Genomic DNA, 20,542 nt, shown 5'->3' with positions numbered 1-20,542 from the left:
ACATGAAGGAAAGCAAGTATGAGACTTGCCTCCTCTATATACTAAAGTGTGGTTTGGTTGGTTGGGTTTTTTTTTTGGGGGGGGATTGTGTGGTTGTATTTTTTAATCTCTTTTATTGGTAAGAGGGCAGAATGACAGAGGCATCTGTTCCAAGTGTAACTTGAAAACAGTTTTGATATCACTTGCTGAATGTACTGTAGAGTTACGAAAGTTGCATAAGCTCCTTATCTGAAGCTAAGAAGCTTAAGGAAGTTTCAGAGCTCCACCACCTCATGCTTCCTGCTGTTAAGCTATTTTAACAAACCATCTTCTGCTCTTCCAGCATGTCTGAACATCCTAATGTTAAAGATTTCACTAACTTGCATAGTTAACTGCTCATGCCTTTGTTTTCCTGGAAGAACAGAAAGCTCCCAGACCATTCACATAGCTGTGATGTAAAAAATAAATAAATCAGTAAACGATGTGAAACTGATAGAAAATGGTGGTAAAATTTGGTGAGATTCAGCCTGGAGTTATCTGCAGTCTGCTCCTATTCTGAGATGGAGCCTCAATGGCTTAATGCAGACTAGGCATGAGTCCTGGTCTGGGTTGTTTGATCCTGTTAACTCCTCATCTGGTATCTGCTGCCTTTCTGGGAACCTCAGAGGCTCTAGTGGTTGAGGTTTCCAGCTGCTCCTTGAAGCCTTTGGACTATGAAAAGAATGACATGTAAGCCTGAAACATATAAATCACAAATAACATAGATGTACTTTCCCTTTTGTGTCCAAGGATGTTCTCTCTTCAGCAGATAACAGTCTACAGTGACTTTTTAAAGAGACCCAGGCTTGGAGTTTGTAGTTGATGCATACAATGTCATCTGGAAGGGTATAATCACATTTTTTCTCTGCAGGTATCTTAGCAAAATAAGCAGGAGAAAATAATCTCCTTTATCGTTATGACCCTTTACAAGACTGTAACAAAGGGAATCTTTTCCCAGCCCTTGGTTCCCTGCAGCAGGGAGAGAAGAATCAGCATTGCCAGCATATTTTCAGAAAAATGTAAAGAGGACCAGTCTAGGGAAAAAGCACTGCAGACAGTTTACTGCCTGCAGTTCAAATTTAAATTTCCTCAGATTCTTAGTTTGGAAGGATCACCACTTTTTCTTTCTGAAAGACTCAATAACTTGTCAGATAAGCTTATTTAAGGTGGTAATTAATATATCATTCTTGGATCAGTTTAACTCTGTGCTTCCTGGGAAGTAGTATGACACAGTGATTTGAACTGGCACATGGAAAGGAGCTGTCTGAGGTTGTACAAACAGGTGTTAGAGCAGAGACCTGTTCTGTCAGTTGGTGTTTGCATGAGAGGACTGCTCATGTTGCAGTGGTGTAACACACATTCACACTTTACATATGTTAGATTTAACCCGTAACGGACTTACAGAAATACATAAGAGTAACATTATAAACTGGGGGACAGAAAAGTCTTGGTGTCAATTTTCCTTTGCTCGTTGTCCATAACCTGGTCAGATTCTGCTTTGGCAGCAGAAATTCCAATGATTTATTTTTTTTCTCCCAGTCACCTTAGAACAGATTTTGACATCACTTACTCTCAAAGTCTCTGAGTTTCCATGCAAAGTCACACTTGATGTTTGGATGGATGTTCCATGCAAAGGGCTGTCAAATGTCAAATACAGGTAGATCAAATTAATATTATAGGAATGTGAAAGAAATCTTGAAAGCTTCCCCAAATATTTGGCTTTGAAAAATCCTGTTTTCCTGGATTCATTGTATGTGTTCAGGTGAACTTAATGATCTTGTTAGTCAAAAAAGGCTCCAAAAGCCTTTAAAGAATGAAAATTAATTTTTATGACTTAAATACATATGCATTGAGGCACAGCTCCAGGTAGTCTTGTAAGAGATTTTTTTGTAGAGAAGATCATACTTTGTGCTCTTATTTTAATGACACCATTTAAAGAAAGACAAAATATATTCTACAAGGGTGTGTTTCAGCATAAGCTCCAGTTCTCACCTTCTCTGTCCTGCCCAATGAAGGAAGGGTGCAGGGGTGTCACAGGTATTTCAGTAATTGCAGTGTCTTTTGTGCCATAGATCATAGATCTGACCATTTAAATTTAGTCAATTTAAATTTAATAGTCAATTTAAATAACCTCTCCCTGTGAGGAAGAGTTAGAACCCATTTAATATGTTTTGGGTACCTCTCATTCTTCATAGAGGATTTTTCCTCTTGATGAGGGTAAGTTCAGAAAGACAGAATGCAAAAGGACTTGATTTCTATAGGAGCATTTGGAAAGTGCCAAAGGATGTGCCTCTGGCTTCTTGGAGGATTGGAAAAAACTATTGTGTAGGACTGTCCAGAATATTTTGCTCCTTTGTCTATAGCAAAGTATAATAGAAATTCAGCCCTGGGTTGAAGTTATGCAGCATGTCTCTAGTGTAGCTGTTCATAAAGGATTTCTGTTGTCTTCTGGCCTTATCTTTCCTTTTCTGGCTCCAAACACACATATGTTGTTAAACTATATAAACAGTTTCCCCTTGGTACTTTAAATAGAAGGTGGTAGAGAATCTTGCTAAAGGGAGTAAAGCAGTTTGGCTGTTTGTAGGGCTCTGCAGAAAGGCTGAGCTTTCTGGTTCAGTGGGGTTTTTTGATTCTTGAAGAGTTATGTATTTAGTTTGAGGTCATTTCTGTGAAGGTGCTTTCTCTTGGTCTGCATTGCACAATGACTAGTGAGAGCAATGCCATGTGCAGTAAGACATGAAGTGAGCTGTGGTGATCCAAAAGAAAAACAACATCTTCTGGGGTCTGGGGCTTGTTGCTACTTTCTTGTTAGACACAGTAGAAAAGAAGTTTTCTTCTATGTGAAGAAAATGTAAAGTGATACTTGGGAAGTGAAGATTTTTTGTTAGCAAAGCTTCTAGTTTTGTTCAAGTGTATATTTTTCTGAAGCTGCATTTCAAATTGCATTGTCATGACGAATGAGCTCAAGACAAGATTAAAATTAGGATGAAATAAATTTCCCCAAACCTCAAATCTTAAACTTGGAGTTGTTTCTGCATCCCTTAATGCAAATTCTGTGCTCTCTCCCTTTGAGTCCTCTGCTGGTTTGTTTTCCTGCAAGGGCATTTTGTATCAAGGTACTCCTAATACTGTACAACCCCGTTAACCTCCCTCCCTATCATCTTCCCTGGTTTTGGGAAGCTATGTCAGACAGATTTCCTAATCTGAATTTAGTTCCTAAATCAAGAAATTAATTTCTCAGTACTTCAGATCTCCTTAGGTTCATTGCCACAGGATGTTATCTCAGTGCAGCTCTCTGCAGTTTTGTTTGGGGTTTGTTTTTTTTTTTGTGGGTTTTTTTTTTTTGTTTGTTTTAAACCAAAGCTATCAAACCTACCCAGCAAAGCCAGTGTTGTCTTTATCACATCTAACCCTGCACTGATATTTAAAGAGATATGGCTAAGTACTAAGTAACTTAAGCACTGGGGTTTTTTTGTTGTTTTTTCTTTTTTTTCAAGCCCCTTTATTTTATTTAGCCTGCAGGTGAGGCCTTGCTACATGGGAAAGACAAAAGAGGTTTCATGGTTTTTTGACTAACAATCTAGTGCTTATTCATGACAGCTTTTTGTAGCTGGAGGTCAACTGTAGTTGCTCCTTGCATGCATTAATCAGAGAGAAAGTGAGGAGTGGGAGGAGGTGGGGAAGTGTTCTATTAAAATAAATATAATAATTAAAAAAAATGCCGTGGTCTTAATAGTAACCATAAAATGGTTTGATGCTGTTAAACAGTGCACTCGTGTGCCATTCTAATCAACTGAACATCTGTAACAGCTTTATCATATTCTCCAATGGGTATTACTCTGCCTGGTAGCTCAATTTAAGTGTTTTTTCTGTTACAATCTCACTTTGGGGCTAATGTCTCTGCTACTGGTTTGAAATTCAGCTGAAATGCAGTATTCAAGTTTTCAGGCAATATCTCATAGTTTCTTCAAAACAAAACAACTTTGCATAAAAATATTTGAGCATTTTATTTCTATTGGTAAGAGAGGAAAGTCTCTTGGGCTGAATAACTTTTAAAGTGAAACTGCACAGACATCAATGAAGATTAAGCTACCTTGGTCTCAAATAAGAAAAAGAAGAGGGAAAAAAAGTACTGAAATGGGTTCAGCTCAAGCCATTCAGCTGTGACTTTGAGCTTCTGTTTCCTTTCACATCAGTGCTCTATGCTGCAGGGGATTATTTTCTTGCATGTGACTTCAAGTGAGATAATCACAGACAGGATAGATTAGGGGTACCTGTGGCCATATCTCCTGAAGCTCAGCTCCTTACTAAAATTGGTGAGTTCTATCTAGCTCCCCTATGCCCAGGCTATAGATTTTTTAAAATGATAAAAGGCTGGTGAGACTGTATATAAAATTTGAATTTCACTTTTTTTTTTACTTTTTCCCCCCTTTTTTTTACCTATATACTTGAATATTGATATTGTTTTTCTGTCTTGGGAATTTTTTTGTTTTAAAATTAAAGAGAGCCACTGCATCTCCTTACCCTTTATGCCAGCTGGGTTGTGGCTGGAGTGTGTGGGGAAGTGGAGCTGGTCCTTCAGCTCATGGTGTTTGCTCAGCCAGTGCTGTTTGTTCCTTTATCTTCAAGACAGACCTAAGACAGTTAGATGTGAGTTATTTCCTGTGAGCAGCTGCCCTGATGCAGAGCACTGCCTGGCCCAGGGTTTGGCTCAGCTTCTCCATCACTGGAGACAGTTTGCAGGGTGCTTTGGAGCAGAAGACTCTCCAGAGAAGCCTGTGGCTGTTGGCTTCCCCACACAAACTGCTTCATGTCTTGACATTGAGATGAGTTTTCAATACAATCTACCCAGCACATGTAAATTGAAGACTGTTGTACTTGGTGTGTGCTGACCTTAAAAACAAGGATCTACTGCTAGTTCAGTGGCACCTCAGCCTTGCCTACTGTGGCAAAGACTGTAGATGTCAAACAGTTGAAGACGGAACAGCAAAGGATCCCTTGTGTGCAGCTGTGGGCTTTCTCCTCTGCTCATCTGGCCATGAGATAGAAAACAAGCCTGTGGGATCTGGCCCAGGTCAGCTCAGCTGTAGGTCATCTTTCCCTTCTGGCTTGATTCTGCTCAGAGGGAGAAAAAAAAAAAACCTGTTTCTCAGGCTTATGGAAAGAAGAATTTTCACCCATAATTTTGCATCAATTTTGAGTCAGCTTTGGTGTAGGGGGCTTCTCTTCTGGGTGTATTGGTCAAGAAGAAACAATTCTTCTAATAGTAAGGTAGTAAACAATTCTTCTAATAGTAAAAATATTAAATTTGCACCTCTATGTTAGTGTGCAAATGTGCCAGAGGACCGATGTTGGGGGCAGTCATCTGCCTCAGTCATGTCATAAAATTCCTTGTTTGGGGTTTTGCCATGTAACCTGTACAATCTATAGCTTAGTTTTTTCAAGTCCAAAATGTACTCACTGAATTTGACAGCTGCAAAGTTATTAGACACAAAGTTTTATGGTCTCTCCCAATTTTGCAATTCTTCTATTTTCTCTGTGTTGCAGTTTAAAGTCTCAATTTAGTGAGATTGAAATGTTCAGTTTCTGTACAGTCTCCTGTAGTGAGAGCGATTAGAAAGACCAGCATGTATGTTTTCATTAGTATTTTTTGGGACTAAGAGCAGGAATATTTGCTACAAGGATCTTTGCAAGTCAGAGTAACTTCTTTATCAGGAAAAGGTTCAAAATCTGTTCCATGTGGTTAAACACAGGGGCCTGTTAGTGTAAATTTTGTTGCTGTCTGTTGTTGAAAGTATTTGTGGTTTTTTTCTATGCTTTTGAGTTGCAAGAGAGTAATACATTGTCAAAACTTAAGTGGATTGACTACCTTGGTGTTTTGTCTGGTGGCATTTAATGGTCTGTCTGTTTGGGATTTTTGGTTGTTTATTTTTTAAAAAACCTTTCTTTGTTGGGGGAAGACTTTAGGAAAGGCTTGGGGTTTGTGTTGGGTTTTTTGTTTTGTTTTCACAAGTGCCTGAAGACAGTCTGATACTGTGCGGCATTTCCTTGCTCCCTAAGTACCTCAGTTCAGGTAAATGGAACTGCCTGAAGTTCAGTTCCTGGGATTTGAAGCCTGTTCAAAGGTAGAATGAGTGTCACTTGTCCAATATCTTGGTGTTATGTAGATGCTGCACTTCTATATGGGAGAAAAATGAGGGAGAATGACACATTTTGCTCATAAAATGATGTTTGAGATAGATGTTATTACTGTGGGCAACAGGATTATTGGAAATTCAGCAGTCTCTTAACATTTGGATGAAGAGTGAACTACTGGCAAACAGCTGTAGGTAACCCTGGGAGCCTGATCAGCATTTCTGGGGCTCCCCAGCTAGGTGATGCCCAGGTGGGTGTTAATGCCAGCTGGGAGACAGTGACATGTATGGATGAGTGGAATATCTCCCTTCCGAGGAAGGGCTGAGGGAGCTGGGTCTCTTTAGCTTGGAGAAGAGGAGACTGAGGGGAGACCTCATTAATGTTTACAAATGTGTAAAGGGGGGGTGTCAGGAGAATGAAACCAGTCACTTCTCACTGTCCAATGATAGGACAAGGGGCAATGAATGCAAGTTGGAGTATAGAAAGTTCCACATAAACATGAGGAAAACCTTTTTCTCTGTGATGGTGACAGAGCACTGGGACAGGCTGCCCAGAGAGGCTGTGGAGTCTCCTTTGCTGGAGACATTCAAAAGCCCCTTGGGCATGTTCCTGTGTGAGCTGCTCTAGGGGATCCTGCTCTGGCAGGGGGGTTGGACTTAGATGATCTTTCGAGGTCCCTTCCAACCCCTAAGATTCTGTGATTCTGTGATCAACTTTGTTCTGGCCACAGAATATCAAAGTGAAATGATGTATGCAGTGGAAAGTGATGGGTTATATTTGGGCAACCATGCAGGAATAAAAAAGCTTTTGAAATTATGATTTGTAGGAGATGGAAGAAAAGGTGTTTTGAAAGACTGTGTTATTTGTGCCTCACAAGAGACTGCTCCCCCTATGTTAATTCAAAGGGTTCTTACATGGGAATGAGGAATGGTTAATAAAAGTAACCCTAACTACCAAAGGTCAGTTTAATTTTGAGAGACTTGGCAGCAGCATCACATGCTACCCCAAGCTGCACTGTGCTTATGGTCAGCAAGTACTCTGGTAGCCCTGGAGAGGTGGTGGTGCAACCATTAATACTGCAGGCATCCGAGCTATGGAAGTAGGAATTGGGAGGTCAGGTCCCTCCTTCCCCCTGCCTGCCCACCCACCTCCACCCCCTGCAGCTACACAAGGTGTAGTTCATCCAACTTTGTATTTGATTTTCCCAATAGCTTTGATTTACTAATCTTAATTCTAGAGCCTCAGATTAATTTTGAAGTTGTTTGTGACATCTCGTCATCTGGGTTCAAAGTATTTCTGACCCGTGGAAGTATCTGTCATGGAATGTGTGGATTAAGGTGTTGACCTTGTCAAAAGGGTGTGTTATCAAAAGGGTGACTGAAATTGTTGAGTTACAGGGGGAAAGCCTCAGGCATACAAATTACAGTAATAGGGGCCTGAAAATAACAGAGGAAATACTTTATTTGTGACAGGTTGCTCTTGTTGGGGGGAAAAAAGGCAGCTTTTTGAAGTTGGTTATTGGTTTAAAATACTGTTCTTCCAATTAATGGACAGAATGCAGGCCCCATCATGAAGGATGCATTGCAGTTTTAATATTACTGGATGTTAATCATGGGGTTTTTCATCACAGAATCACAGACTGGTTTGGGTTGGAAGGGAGCTTAAAGATCATCTAGTTCCAAGCCCCCTGCATGGACAGGGACACCTCCCATCAGCCCAGGTTGCTCCAAGCCCCATCCAGCCTGGCCTTCAACACTTCCAGGGATGGGGCAGCCACAGCTTCCCTGGGCAACCTGGGCCAGGCTCTCACCACCCTCAGGGTGAAGAATTTCCTCCTAATGTCTAATTTAAATCTCCTCTCTTCTGCTTTGTCTCATGAGCTTTCATATTTACTGATGTCTGAATGTTTCATTAAGTAATGTAGCAAAGAGTAATATCCTTCTCTTTAAATTTACTATCTGTATTTTGAATTTGAAAGATTAACCTATCAGTGCAACACCCTCCCTGTACCAACACCAAAAAAGTTAATTTAGTTTTCAATGACAGTAAATAAACTTATCAGCAAACTTGATTTATTGTGTTCAGAATAGGTCTTACATGGATGTTGGGTCTGGAGATGCTGTTGCTTTAAAGACTCAACAGTTTGAAATTGTGTCTTGTAAATTATTTGAATTGAAAGAGTTCAAGTTTCTGGTTAACGTTACCTTGTAAACTTAGGGGAAAATGCAAAGCTAGTTCTTTTTGTGAAGTGTTCCCATGGGTGCCTCAGAGCTGATTGAGATGGGCTGTCTCTGCAGGTGGTACAAAGTAAAGACCTATGGCTGGGTTTAAAGAGGCTCTCAAATTGTTGATACTCAGCACTGTGGAAGGTGGTGGCCTTAAAGTAGGATTACTGAGGACTTTGAGGTAAATGTAATTCCTTAATTATTTTATTTTTGCAACTTCACCACTTTTATTGAGGTGGAATAATTCCCTATGGTAAAAAAAGCTCAGCTGAGTTACAGGTTGTGTTAGTGGTTATAGCTGCTAAACAGAAGAAATGCAGGTGTACCAAGTTAGAAAACCTGTTGGTTTATTCAGAGAGGACCTTAGTGTCATGACGAATGAGAGATAGAAAGTAGAGATGCTCTGTGGTTCTGTTTGTAGAAAGATTAGTATACAGGGAGAGTGGTTATTCAATTGCTACAAATGTTCTTTGCTCCAGAGGAAAAATGAGGGTCAAAAAATAACTACAGGGCTCCGGGAGATGCTCTGTAAGCCAGAACTACCTGAATGGTCCCTGAACCTGAGGGATTTAGATGGAGTGCAAAGGATGGATGGGCAGGCAAAGCAGGGGACTGTGGCTGAAAGAGTCAATAAATGCAGTGAGACAAGAGGAGTTGGAATAGAATTGTCCTTGGAACAGTTGCTGGTTCTTCTGGTTCAGATTTTTGTAAGTTAGTTTTGTTTAAAGCAATGCTTTTAACTATGTCTGTGCTAATGACATGCAGGAGATTACTGTAATCCTACTTAGTGTTTGGTAATGGTGAAGTTTCTTTAAAACTTTCTTCCTCCTTTTTGCACTTATGGTCCAACTTCATCAGGAAGATTTGTCTATTGTTGATATCCCTGTAGGGATAAGGAAGGCTGAGGAAGAGCCACAGGCAGCCTCACAACTGCTCTCTGCAAAGCCTGCTTGCTAATGAGTAGTGCTACCATACAGCTCTGGAACAAAGATCTAATGAGACCCCAAAGGAGTCAGAGCAACCACAATTTTCCTTGGAGCACCATTTTAAATTTTTTTTTTAATTTTTTTTTTTAACTAGCCCCGGAATTGCATAGCAGGTTTTTTAACTCTATTCTTTGTCATCCTCTTCTAGTTGTTAACTGGTCAGTTCTTATTTATTTACAGTCTTTCAGGAGTATTAGATGTATTTGTATTGCTTTCAGAGGCATGTTGCCAGTACTGGCTCTCTAATATTCAACATTTCCTCTGTGTTTTGTTTTTTTTCTAAGCCTTTCTAGTCTCTAAAAGTGAAATTGCTCAGATACCTTAATCTCTGGATCTGCCTGTAGGGTGGTGTCAGAGTTGAAATAACTGTTTCCTTCAAGTGATAGAAAGCCCTTCTGACAGCTTGGAAAGGAAAGATGTGCTTGTCTTGAGCTGGTGCTCTGGCTTTGGCAATGGAACAGATAACATACAATGTTGATTAAAAAAACTTTTAAAAAATACTAAAGCTCTGTGGTCAACTCTGGCATTTGGTGGGTCTGCCCGTGATTGGGTGCTTCCATACACCATTAGCACTTCTGACTTGAAGTCATCTCAACAGAGACAGATCCCAGTGATCTGGGCTGTCGTGGTATCAAAGCGAAGTCTGGAGACCAGTTAGTGTTAGAGAAAAACAGCTTGTTCAATTATCTGCAGGTGTGGTACTTCTCTAGTGGATTTATTGTAATTTTTTATTATTATTTTTTCATTTTCAAACCCTGATGGCTGTAGCATCTTTGGAAGATTTTTTTTTTTTAATGAGCTTGAATGGCAACTGCATTTTTTTTTTTCTCCAATACTAGAACATTTTCATGATGGCACTGGTTCCTCTCAGACTTGGAATATGGACTAAAAAAGTCAGAGGCTTGGTTCAGTGGTGTGGAAGAGCCCACCATTCTTTATTTAATCCAAGTAGGTTGGGTAATTTTCCACTGCAAGTAATTTCATTCTGAGGAAAATGAGAGAGGGATATTTTCAAATCATTTTTTTCCCCACAAAAATAGTAATGGGCTGCTTGAAATTGCAGGGGGGTATCGTGCCCTAATCAGTGCATCTCATCTTATGACACCCTGTGGAGATGACTTTTCTCATTAAGTACAGTGTTAATCTCAAAATTTATCAAGATGAGATTGTAATAATTCTTTCCCTTAGCAAAGATATGCTGACCTCTAGTGTCAGTACATCAGTTTATTTTCCGTTTGTGGTCTGTACAGAAAAATAAGTCTCTGTAGCTCTCCTGAGTTCCAGGAGTTTCTGATTAATTTAGACTCAGTCACACTGCAGATTTCTCCAGCTCATACTCTAAGTTTCACTTGGGCTCATCTGCCAGGTCTGACAAGTTCCATTTCTATAAATAGAAATAAAAGTTCCACCTTTGGGGAACTCCTGCTTCTTACACTTGATGTTGGGTGGTAAAAATTAAGGTCACTGAATAAAATTGCTGACTCTTGAACTTTTCCCAAACTTTCTATTTCTTTCTGACTTTCTTGTCCATCACTTGCTAAATTACACAATAGGAAAATGCAGAGGTCTTGGCAAGCTAATTTTGAAAGCAGAAAAATCAAATTGAATTTTTTTTTAATACTTGTATGCTTTCATCCTGCATATTTTGTGTGGCTGGTGGTGCTTTTTATTTCCTTGCTATCCTCTGGTTGTCTTTACCAGACTTCTCAGAGGAACTCATAAGAACTTGTCTCCGAAAGTCAAAGAAATGTGTAATAAATAAATAAAATCTGATGTGTTTTCCTGGTGTGTTTGCCCCACTTGACAGGTTTGCTTTCTTAGTGTTTTTAATATCTTTGGCTTCTCCTGGATCCAGGGAACTACCTAATACTAGGAAGATTTCTGATTTAGAAAATGTTTTTTTTATTTCCTTTTGCATCCTCTGTGGGTATTAATCTTTGTTTCTTTACAATCTTTTCCATCCACATCAGGTGCTACTTCTCATTATTCTTTCTGGCTTTTACATACAAAGTGCTGAATGGAGGTAGTTCAAGTCCATCTATTTCCAAAAGCACTAAAATGATGATGTGGCTCTGCCCCTTTGCTTCTGCAAAGCAGGGGGGAGGTAAGATTATTTCTTGTTAATTTTACGTTACTCTCCATTTGTAGGATGTGACTTATTTGAATCGTTACCAACAAATGGCAAGAAGCTGGACTTTTTTTTTTTTTTGTACCCTTGTCTCCTTCTGAATGGGGATGATCTGAAAAATGATGAGGGTTATTGAAGAGCTCTGAATGTGACAAAGATGCTCAGTGTTGTCACTTGATTTTGAGTCCCTACATTGGCAGGGAATAGCTTTGAAGCAGATTATTTCCATGTGCTAGATAATTGGAATATGTATATTATGAGAACTCCCTCACTGCAACCTTTCTAATAGAGTGGATTTTTGTCAGTTACCTCTGATGGAGATCTAACATATAGATTAATACAATCATTTAAAAAACAACAACAACTTAATTTTTGGAGCATTTTTGAAAGCAACAAGCTTACTCCAGTGGCAAATGTTCACTGAGAGTCTATGAACAGCCTAACTCGGGCTGTACAACCCTTCACCTACCTGTGGGCAGCACACTGGGATGGTGTCAGCAGAAAAAAAAAAAAAAAAGGAGGAAAAACTTCAATAATTTTATACTTTGATGTGTGCTTGGTGTTAAATTGATGTGCATGTGAATTTGTATCTTCCTTTGTAAAGAACTGACCTGTTGTTGAGCACAAAGATATGTTTAATTGGCTTAAGTCTGTAAATTTGAACATTACTAAGAGTCATGTTTTAAAAATTAAATTGTGGATATTCTAGACTAGATACTAGATCAGCAGAATTTTACAGAACAGAGAAAATGAAGAGTTTAAAGTAATTTAACTCTTATAAGGTCAGCCAGCTGGTAACTACCATTCTCTCTTTTAGATATTAAAATGTATTAAAATATAATGCAGGCAGAAGTTGGGATGTATTTTTATGATTTTTACACCCACATAGAAAACTTTCCAATTTTTTTAGCTACTACCAAAGCACTTTTTTTCTGGCCTGAAATTGATCTATCGTGTTCTGCTTTGCCCAGAGCACTTAACAAAATCAGATAAATTTAGTGTTTCCATCGTTTCTTTTGCCCTTCCTTGTAAGGCTGCAAGAAAGCTAATTTATGAGTGACCTAGTTTAATATTCCTGCTCCACCTCCTCTCTTTCCTTCCCCTTCTGGCTATTCCCACCTCTCAGGGCAAACATATCAGCTGTAAAATCATTAGTTTCTATGGGCTGGAACTGTGATGCTTGGACAGGATTTAGCATTTCAGTCCAAAACTGGGACTTCTAATGGCTGTGGTAGCAACTACTCCTCCAGCAGCATGGCCAGGGCTGTGTCCTGGACGGGTGTTTGGTTATCTGGTCTCTGGCTGCCCATGGATAACCTTCCCATTGGCAAGGCTTTGCAGATGGCCTTGGTAAACACAGGGTGGGGAATAATAAACCCCACATTTTCAGTTTCAACAAAGAAGTAGTAATCTCACTTTCTGGTTTTGTTTATTTGTTGTTGGTTGTTTGTTTTGGTGGGGTTTTTGTTTGTTTTTAATTTATTAAGAAAATTATCAACTTGAGTTGCAGATCTGATGCAAAAAAGGTTTCTATCTTTTATGGTCTTTTCAGTAGATGCATCTGACCTCAGGCTTTCTGTCTCCACCAAAAGAAGAACTGCAATACTGTGCAAGCCCTGTTGTTAACATGAAAATTACCAGAATTGATCATACTTACATGACTGCTTTTAGAAACCAATAATGCCTTAGTTGCATATGATAAATATCTTCAGATCTGAGTCTGTAGGAAGTGGGTGTGATTCTTCAAACTGTCTGATCTAGAGAACTGCCTGGGGGCAAGATGTTCCCCCCTCCCTATTTTTTAGGTGCTTGAGAGTTGCAGTACTCCTACAGCAACCTTCCCTCCTGCTTTGCTGGCAGCAGGTACCTGCTGAGTGACCAACATCTATTAATTGATAGAAATGTGAGGTTTGGGATCTGCTTCTCTTCTGTTTGAAACAAATGGACAAGTGGGAAAGCAATCCCTCTGGCAGCACTTAGGAGAGGAGGGTGCTGCCAGTATTGTGGAGCCCATCCTGTGTCCTGTGTGAGCAAAGGACCATGTGGTGTTTTTCTGGGGAGCTGCAATTCTCCAAAGGAGACATGGGTTGGGAATATATTGGTGTGGGATCTCTTCTTCTGGGATATTTAGCTTGAAATTCAGACATCCAACTTACAGAAGTGTTAGACTTTAATTGTAATGGGAAATACAGTTCACGTGGAAAAATCAGGTCCATATGTCTCAGGTTTGGCTTCTCAGAATGAATGGTTGCTTGCTGGACCTTAATATTTCTGTGCATTGATCCACAGACTGCTTTCAGAAGGCCTCATTTGGTCTGGTCTGTGTACTGCAGAACCTCTAATTTTGCCCAGCTACCCTTCCTCTGGAGAAGGAGGATGCTGTGGAAGCGACACGTGTAAGAAGTAACTGCCACAGTTGTCATACGACTTCATAAAAAAGCGTTTATCAGCTAGCCAGTAGCAAAGGTAGAAGTGAAAGGAGGCAAATTACCCCACAGCATGTCATTACACCCAGTGCACTTGAGCACAGTGTGCTAACTGCTGGCTTTTTCAGTTGCTAGATTTTCCTCTTCAGACTTTTACAAAGTTGTCATGCATCTTGAGCACAGATCTAGTATGGAAAGCCAACAAAGTAACAGGTTAGACATGGCTTTAATTACACGGGTTATAGCACGTGTTCAGTTGTTGCTAGCACCGTGTACAGGAGGCAAGGGCAGTGCAAGCTGCTGTTGTAACAAACACGTTAAACTGCTGTGCTCTATGATTGCACCTCAAGTACTCTCTCTCTCCCTTTAAAACTATTGTTTCTTACAAATAAGAGATGGAGACTGGAAGCACAAAATCAACTTACCTGTCAGTTCTGCTGCTGCTCAGTTACATGTACCTCATGTACATACCCAAATGTGATACATGCAGGGACCCTTCTGGTGAGGGTTAGGTCATAGAAAAAAACCAGAACATTCCAGGATCTGTCAGCAGTGTATTTATTAAAATTTATTAACAACAAAGCTAATTCTTAGGGATCCTCATGGGATTGTTTTATGTTTGTTCTTTTAACAGGTTTAACCCTTGCCACCTGGAAAACTAAATGTACAGTTCGTCTTGAGACTGAACCAGAATTGCTGAAAATGCTGCTGCTGTGGACACAGCTGTTCCTCATATCATTTCTTGGCTGTCTTGGAGGTAGGAATATACCATCATCTCTAACTTCCAGTTTAGAGCTATGCATAAGTGTCCAGATTGCAGATTTCACCTGCACATGAGGAATAGAACCATAAAGCCCTCCTTTGGGAAGGAGAGGGTTGTATATATGCATGTGCTTTGATTGAAACATGTCAATCAAATGTTTATAGCCTCAGTCTCTTGTCAATGGGTGTGTTTTCTTTATCCATCCCTGAGTTAGAGGGACCCTGAGGGCTGACCTGTGCAGTCACCTGGCTGTGGTTACTCCTACTGATGCTGCAGCTTGTGATGGCCTGATGTGTTGAGTTTAAATATGCTCCTTTTTAAGTGGAAAAATCCTTTTCTATAATCCATGAGGTAAAATTGAGGCCCAGGAAGGCAGAGTAACTCTTAAGTAGCACGGGGTTCTTCTGGTTTCCCAGGCACTACTAACGTGTTATGAATGGTAGCTTGGAGTAGGCTACAAACATCTCTAGTTGGACACTGGCAAACAACTAACTGGAACATGAGCTGCAACGTTGGCAGAACTATTGATGTGACACCTTCAAATTTTGTGACACCCTTGGATCACTTTGACCTTGGTACTAGTTCATGTGGAGGAGTACATAACCTTCTAGAAGGATGAAAGATTTTTCACATATCTATTGAAGGACTTTTTTATCCTTTAATCTTTCTTATAGTTTCATTTCATGTCATCTCAGTTCTTTTGGGTCATACTTAAAAGCAACTTAGATGAAAGCAAGTTTTGTTTTGGCTGCCTGTGAAGAGAGGTAGCCTTAAGGATCTAGGGTGACTGGGAAGATTTCTTATGTTAAACAATATTAACACCAGATCTATAAAATAAATTTGTGGAAAAAAATGTGGTAATGAATGTGTGGTACTAAGCAAGTGTAACTGCAGAAAGACACAGTACAAAAGGGATGATGTTGGTTGCAAATTGATCCATTCCCATCTCTCAACCAGAGGTCAATATTTTCAATAGTGAAGCAGGCATTGACTATCATTGAGTTTGCTAATAAAGAAGTGTTCGTTATTCAGCTAATTACTAGTAGAATAGTTAATTTCCAATGGCCATTGTAGTAACAAGGAAAATGTTGGTCATATTTTGAAGTGCAGATGGTTCTGGTCTTGTGTAAGACTGTCCTCTTCCTCTGTTCATTCAGCCAGCCCTTCTTTGCATCTGCCTTATTCATGTCCCTTCACTTGGGTATGTCCCAAATGGCAGTTTAGTAGCCATTTAGTAGCCATGGGTAGGTGGTAGATTGGAGCATCAGCATCAGCTGTTTTTCACATGACCAAAAGCCAGGTGGTTTGATGGAGCAGGATTGCTTGGAAGCCCTGAACACCCATAGGTGATATATATCTCTGACTTAATATTACTGAATGGCTGTCATTGAGAATGTTGCTTGGAGTTACAGTCAGCACTTGCAGAGACAAGAGTTTGAGCCAGATGTAATTTGCTTAAATATTGTTATTAGACCTTTGGAACAGCATGCAGCTTACAACTACTTGGGAATCCTGTAGTTGAATTTATTTCCAAACAGGTTTTAGTAAGAGCACACTGTAAACATAAATTGTTAAACAATTTTGGGAACATTGCTTTTAGCCTGTCTTTAAGGTAGATCAGCAGGTATTCTGACTCCCTATAGAAAACAATTTTTCTTATGTTCAGCTTATAACCAAAAAGGCAGTTCTTTTAAGACCTGTCTGCAGTTCAGTGTTATGAAATAACATCGTAGCTACAGAACTGGAGATGCTGCTGATCTTGACTTATAAACCTTGACATTCTCTGTCCTTACAGATAATATATTTCAAACTAGTTCTATTATTGCAGTGTCCTGTACTGAATTGCTTTTTGTTTATCATGTGTGAATCTTCACACTTCATCAAAGTGGGGATTAGAGAGTATCTAATGAAAAAAAAAAATGTCCCTTAGGGTTTTATTTATTGCTATATGCTTATATTTGTATGACTAATGATCCTTGGCCTTTTTGTCCATTTACCTTGGGGAGCAAAAAGATGATTATTTAGCATTACATATACAATATGGAGTTTCAAAATGTCTACCTTGTTAGGAAAGGAATTTCAAACCACATATTATTATTATTAATTTAAATTGCTGTGAAGAACAACTTCAAAGACAAACTAATAAAATATGCAAAACAAAATTAATCATAGAATGGTTACAGCTGGAATGGACCTTAAAGATCAAAACCCCAAACCTGAGCAGCTTGATCTAGTGGGAGGTGCCCCTGCCCATGCAGGGGAGTTTTGATGTTACATCTTCTAGCCCATATTGATTTGGAGAGTCAGTAAGGGTATCCACCTGAAAACACTATGTGATGAGTCCACTTTTTGATATCATTGCACTTGCCATGGATCCCAAATATGAGGGTTCTTTAAGATCAACAAGATGAGTGCACAATATTTCCTGTTCATTCTGGCATCCAGTATAATCAACACAGGCTTCAATTTGTATCAAATCTTTACTAGCTAACAGATCTGGAAAGCCAGCACCTTGCTCCTGTGCTGGGTTTAGAGATGAACTAGAACATTTTCCCATCAGTCTGGGATATGTAATCTTTTTTTGGAGTGCTGCTGTTGGATCTGACCACAGTGGTGGATGTGGTCTCAGTCTGTGCTCGTGTTTATATGTGCAGCCAAAGAGCTCAGGCTGTCACCCAATATCCATGGCTGCCTCTGTTTTCTTCTTCTTGGTGTGATCTTATGCAGCCAGGTGCTGTTTCCTTATAGCTAAACATCTTTTGGAGGCACAAGAGTGCTGCTTTATTTTTTTTCTTCAGTATTTCTTGAAAATGAAGAATGTACTAAACATCAACGTGTTGATTTAATGTAGATGAGGAAATAATTCATGTGTTTCTCTTGAATTCTTGTATCAAAGCTAATCCCACGTAGGAGTGTATTTGCAGTCATAAATGTAATTCTTAGTGTAGGTTTCTTGGATGTTGGCAGGATGCCTACAACACCTCCTGTGGAAAACAGAGCCAGGTCTTAGGAAGCCACCATAATTTTGATGTGCTCTTTGGTGAGGAGTTTCTGTATGGATGAGAATCCATTTGTAGAAAAAATAGCTATCATCACATACTCCTATGGCAGTGTTCTTGTTAAAATTCAGCTTTCATTAAGAGTTACAGCATTCAGGCAGAGCCAGTCTGTATCTTAATGCATAATGGTTTTGCATATTAATAGTAATATCCTTTTTGTACATTATGTATGTATACTCATTATGTTAAAATGCATCTTAGGCCAGTAGTGACTGTCAGAGCTGTTTAGCTTGGATTGCTTGTATATGTTGCTAACAGGATGCATTATGCTGATAGAAATTTTGTTTGCTTATTGAATTACTTACAAAATGAGGAACCAGAGTCCTGCTTTTCTGTGAGTTGTGGGTGCTTCATACACATCCGGTAACAAAACAAAATTGCTCTTGTAAATCTGAAAAGGCATCCATTGTAGGTGTCCCCTTGCACTTAAACCCAATGTACTGTCAAGCCTGACTACTCTTCTATTATGGTTAACAAATATCAAAACAACCTGATATTTAAGCGGTGGAAGGCAAGAAACTTTCCCTGCTGCAATCATATTTTGCCTGTGAACTGGGAGATGGTGGATGAGGAGGGTAGGACAGGACAGGAACCTTTCCCCAGCTGTTTTTCAGGTTTGCATGGTCCAGCATTGGCAATGCAGAGCTTCAGAACAATTGAGGCCTTGGAAGTTGTGGGACAGCAGGTTTTCACCACAACATCAGCCAGCCCTCCTCTCCCATCCTGAGGTCATGTGAGAGGACATGAGGAGCTGCATGGAGGAGAGGCTGTGTCATCTGCTCTCTGCAAGCTGGGATACCTTTTAAAGCATCAGCTTATGTCTTCTTCCCTGCCCACTGGCAGCAGCTATTAAAGTAATTCTTTCCAGGCTGTCCCTACTGAGGAGATAAAAGCTTAGAGCTTGACTGTGTTGTCTTTCTTCTGCTGGTTTGTGTAATGAAATGAAGATAAAGCTTTCACTCGTTACCTGAATAGCCAGCTTATTGAATAACCATCCTGATGTTTCTTCTGCCTTTTGATAGCAAACTAGACAGAAGCATCCCAGGCTTGCTCTCGAGCCATCTGCATTGATTAATCTACCTTCTGAAGTGTCTGTCATTGGCTATTGCTAAAGGAAATGATGAGCAAGATGGATGAGTAATCTCCTCTGGTGTGATTCCCAGAGTCTTACTATCTTTAATCTTCTATTTCTTACCTACAAAATAGATCTAGTGGCTCTTATTGCTTTCTGGAGGCTGGAGATCTGCAGATGAATCATGCCAGAGGAATATGAAGGCTGGCAGGGGGAAACCCTGTTCTCTGCAAGGAGAAAGGTAAAAGGCATTGAGGAGGAGGAGGAACACAAGAGTAAAGGACTTAAGGAGATATTTGCTGGGCAGAATGGAAGCTTTGTCAGCCCCTTGCTTGGGTAGCTGAGGACACTGGGGGAGGGGATGAAGAGCTGTATGGTTTTGCATTTTAAAATGCCTTCCAGAAGAAATCGTTCTGATTTTGTTGTTCTAGATGGTCGTGTTAAAAATGAATGCTTTTGTTTTTTTAATTTCTGGTAATATTGCATATGCTGTTGCTAGCCTCTTGGACAAAAACTTTGTTTTTGCTCTAATTAACCTTTCAGTTTCTTGTTTAATAACAAATAGGATAATAGAAGCCTTTAACTTTTCCAGTACAGGGTGTACATAATCAGTGATGAGACTTTAGGGATCAGTATTTATAAGGAATAAGAACACAATTTTCTGAGTTGGTTTTCAGTAAAGAATAACATGACATTGTAAAGCCATAGTGCTATACATTTGAAAGCCTAAGCAAATAAAAGCTCATTTGTATTCTTGTCTGATTAGCACAATCAAAACTTATTGATGCTAAAATGAACAAAATTTCCATAACTATAAACAGAATATTGAAATATAGCTGTTTAATAGAGCATGATGTATTTTCCTACTTGGATGGAACAAACAGTTTCTTGTCGGCTTTGAAGGACTCTTGTAATGAAGTCAAAACCATGTCAAGCTTGTGGCTTCTGGCAGGAATTTAGACCTCTTTCTAGACAAGGGCTGCATGGTCTCTTGGAAGAGAAAGCAGAAGATGACTTGTAGGTGAATGTGTTTGTGTTTGGTTATCCTATCACTACACACCATTGTGAAAAGCCCCTCCCCAGCTTTCCTGTAGCCCCTTCAGGTACTGAAAGGTGCTCTAAGGTCTCCCTGGAGCCTTCTTTTCTCCATATTGAATAACATGATGGCTCCAAAGGCCACCTTGTCCCTGCTAAGCTGCCACTTGCACCTTGCACACAAGGTGTGTATTTGCAAAATAATTCAGTGCCTCTTTGGGTGCTCTGCAGCAAGAGGCAGAGGACTGCAAAGAAAAATGCAATGTTTGTTTGCCTTTGGTGGTTGTTGTGCAATGAGAACTTCAGAATGTTTTAAACCTGAATTAAAAAGAGATTAATTTGCATAGTCAAGGGTAATTTCTGTTTTATCCTGGTTTCTCATGCAACTGTTTATAGCTCTGAAAGCAATGCTGGAAGTCCCCACATAGTTCAGTGCTAGACTCAGTTAAGGCTTCTCTCATACTTTAGAGGTGGCAGGTAAAAGTATTACTGTTGATAACCAAATGGAAAATTTTATTATATTTACAATAACAGGCAAATTGTGATACTTGACAGCCTTAGTACCTGACATGGGATTCAATTCACGTTAATGTGAATGTGCCCCAACATAAATCTTGCAATGGCATCTTAAAGGAGCTTCAGATCTGCTCCTTGGTCACCTTTAGGAAGCCTTGACCTAGATTGGAAGAGTTAAA

At 39.7% G+C, this 20,542-nt stretch overlaps 1 protein-coding gene across 1 annotated transcript in view; it reads left to right on the top strand.

The window, feature by feature from the left end:
• Positions 1 to 20,542, top strand: part of LOC127388242 (contactin-3-like) — a 101,685-nt gene that overhangs the window by 13,284 nt on the left and 67,859 nt on the right. Inside the window, exon 2 of the mRNA XM_051627549.1 lies at positions 14,553 to 14,675. Coding sequence (XP_051483509.1) covers positions 14,621 to 14,675 — 55 coding nt within the window. The 5' untranslated portion in view covers positions 14,553 to 14,620. The remainder of the gene's footprint in view (positions 1 to 14,552; positions 14,676 to 20,542) is intronic.

The sequence above is a fragment of the Apus apus genome, chromosome 9, assembly GCF_020740795.1.
Source record: "Apus apus isolate bApuApu2 chromosome 9, bApuApu2.pri.cur, whole genome shotgun sequence".
Classification (NCBI taxonomy): domain Eukaryota; kingdom Metazoa; phylum Chordata; class Aves; order Apodiformes; family Apodidae; genus Apus; species Apus apus.
Note: the sequence above shows the minus strand (reverse complement) of the source record. Positions and strands in the feature narration are given on the sequence as shown.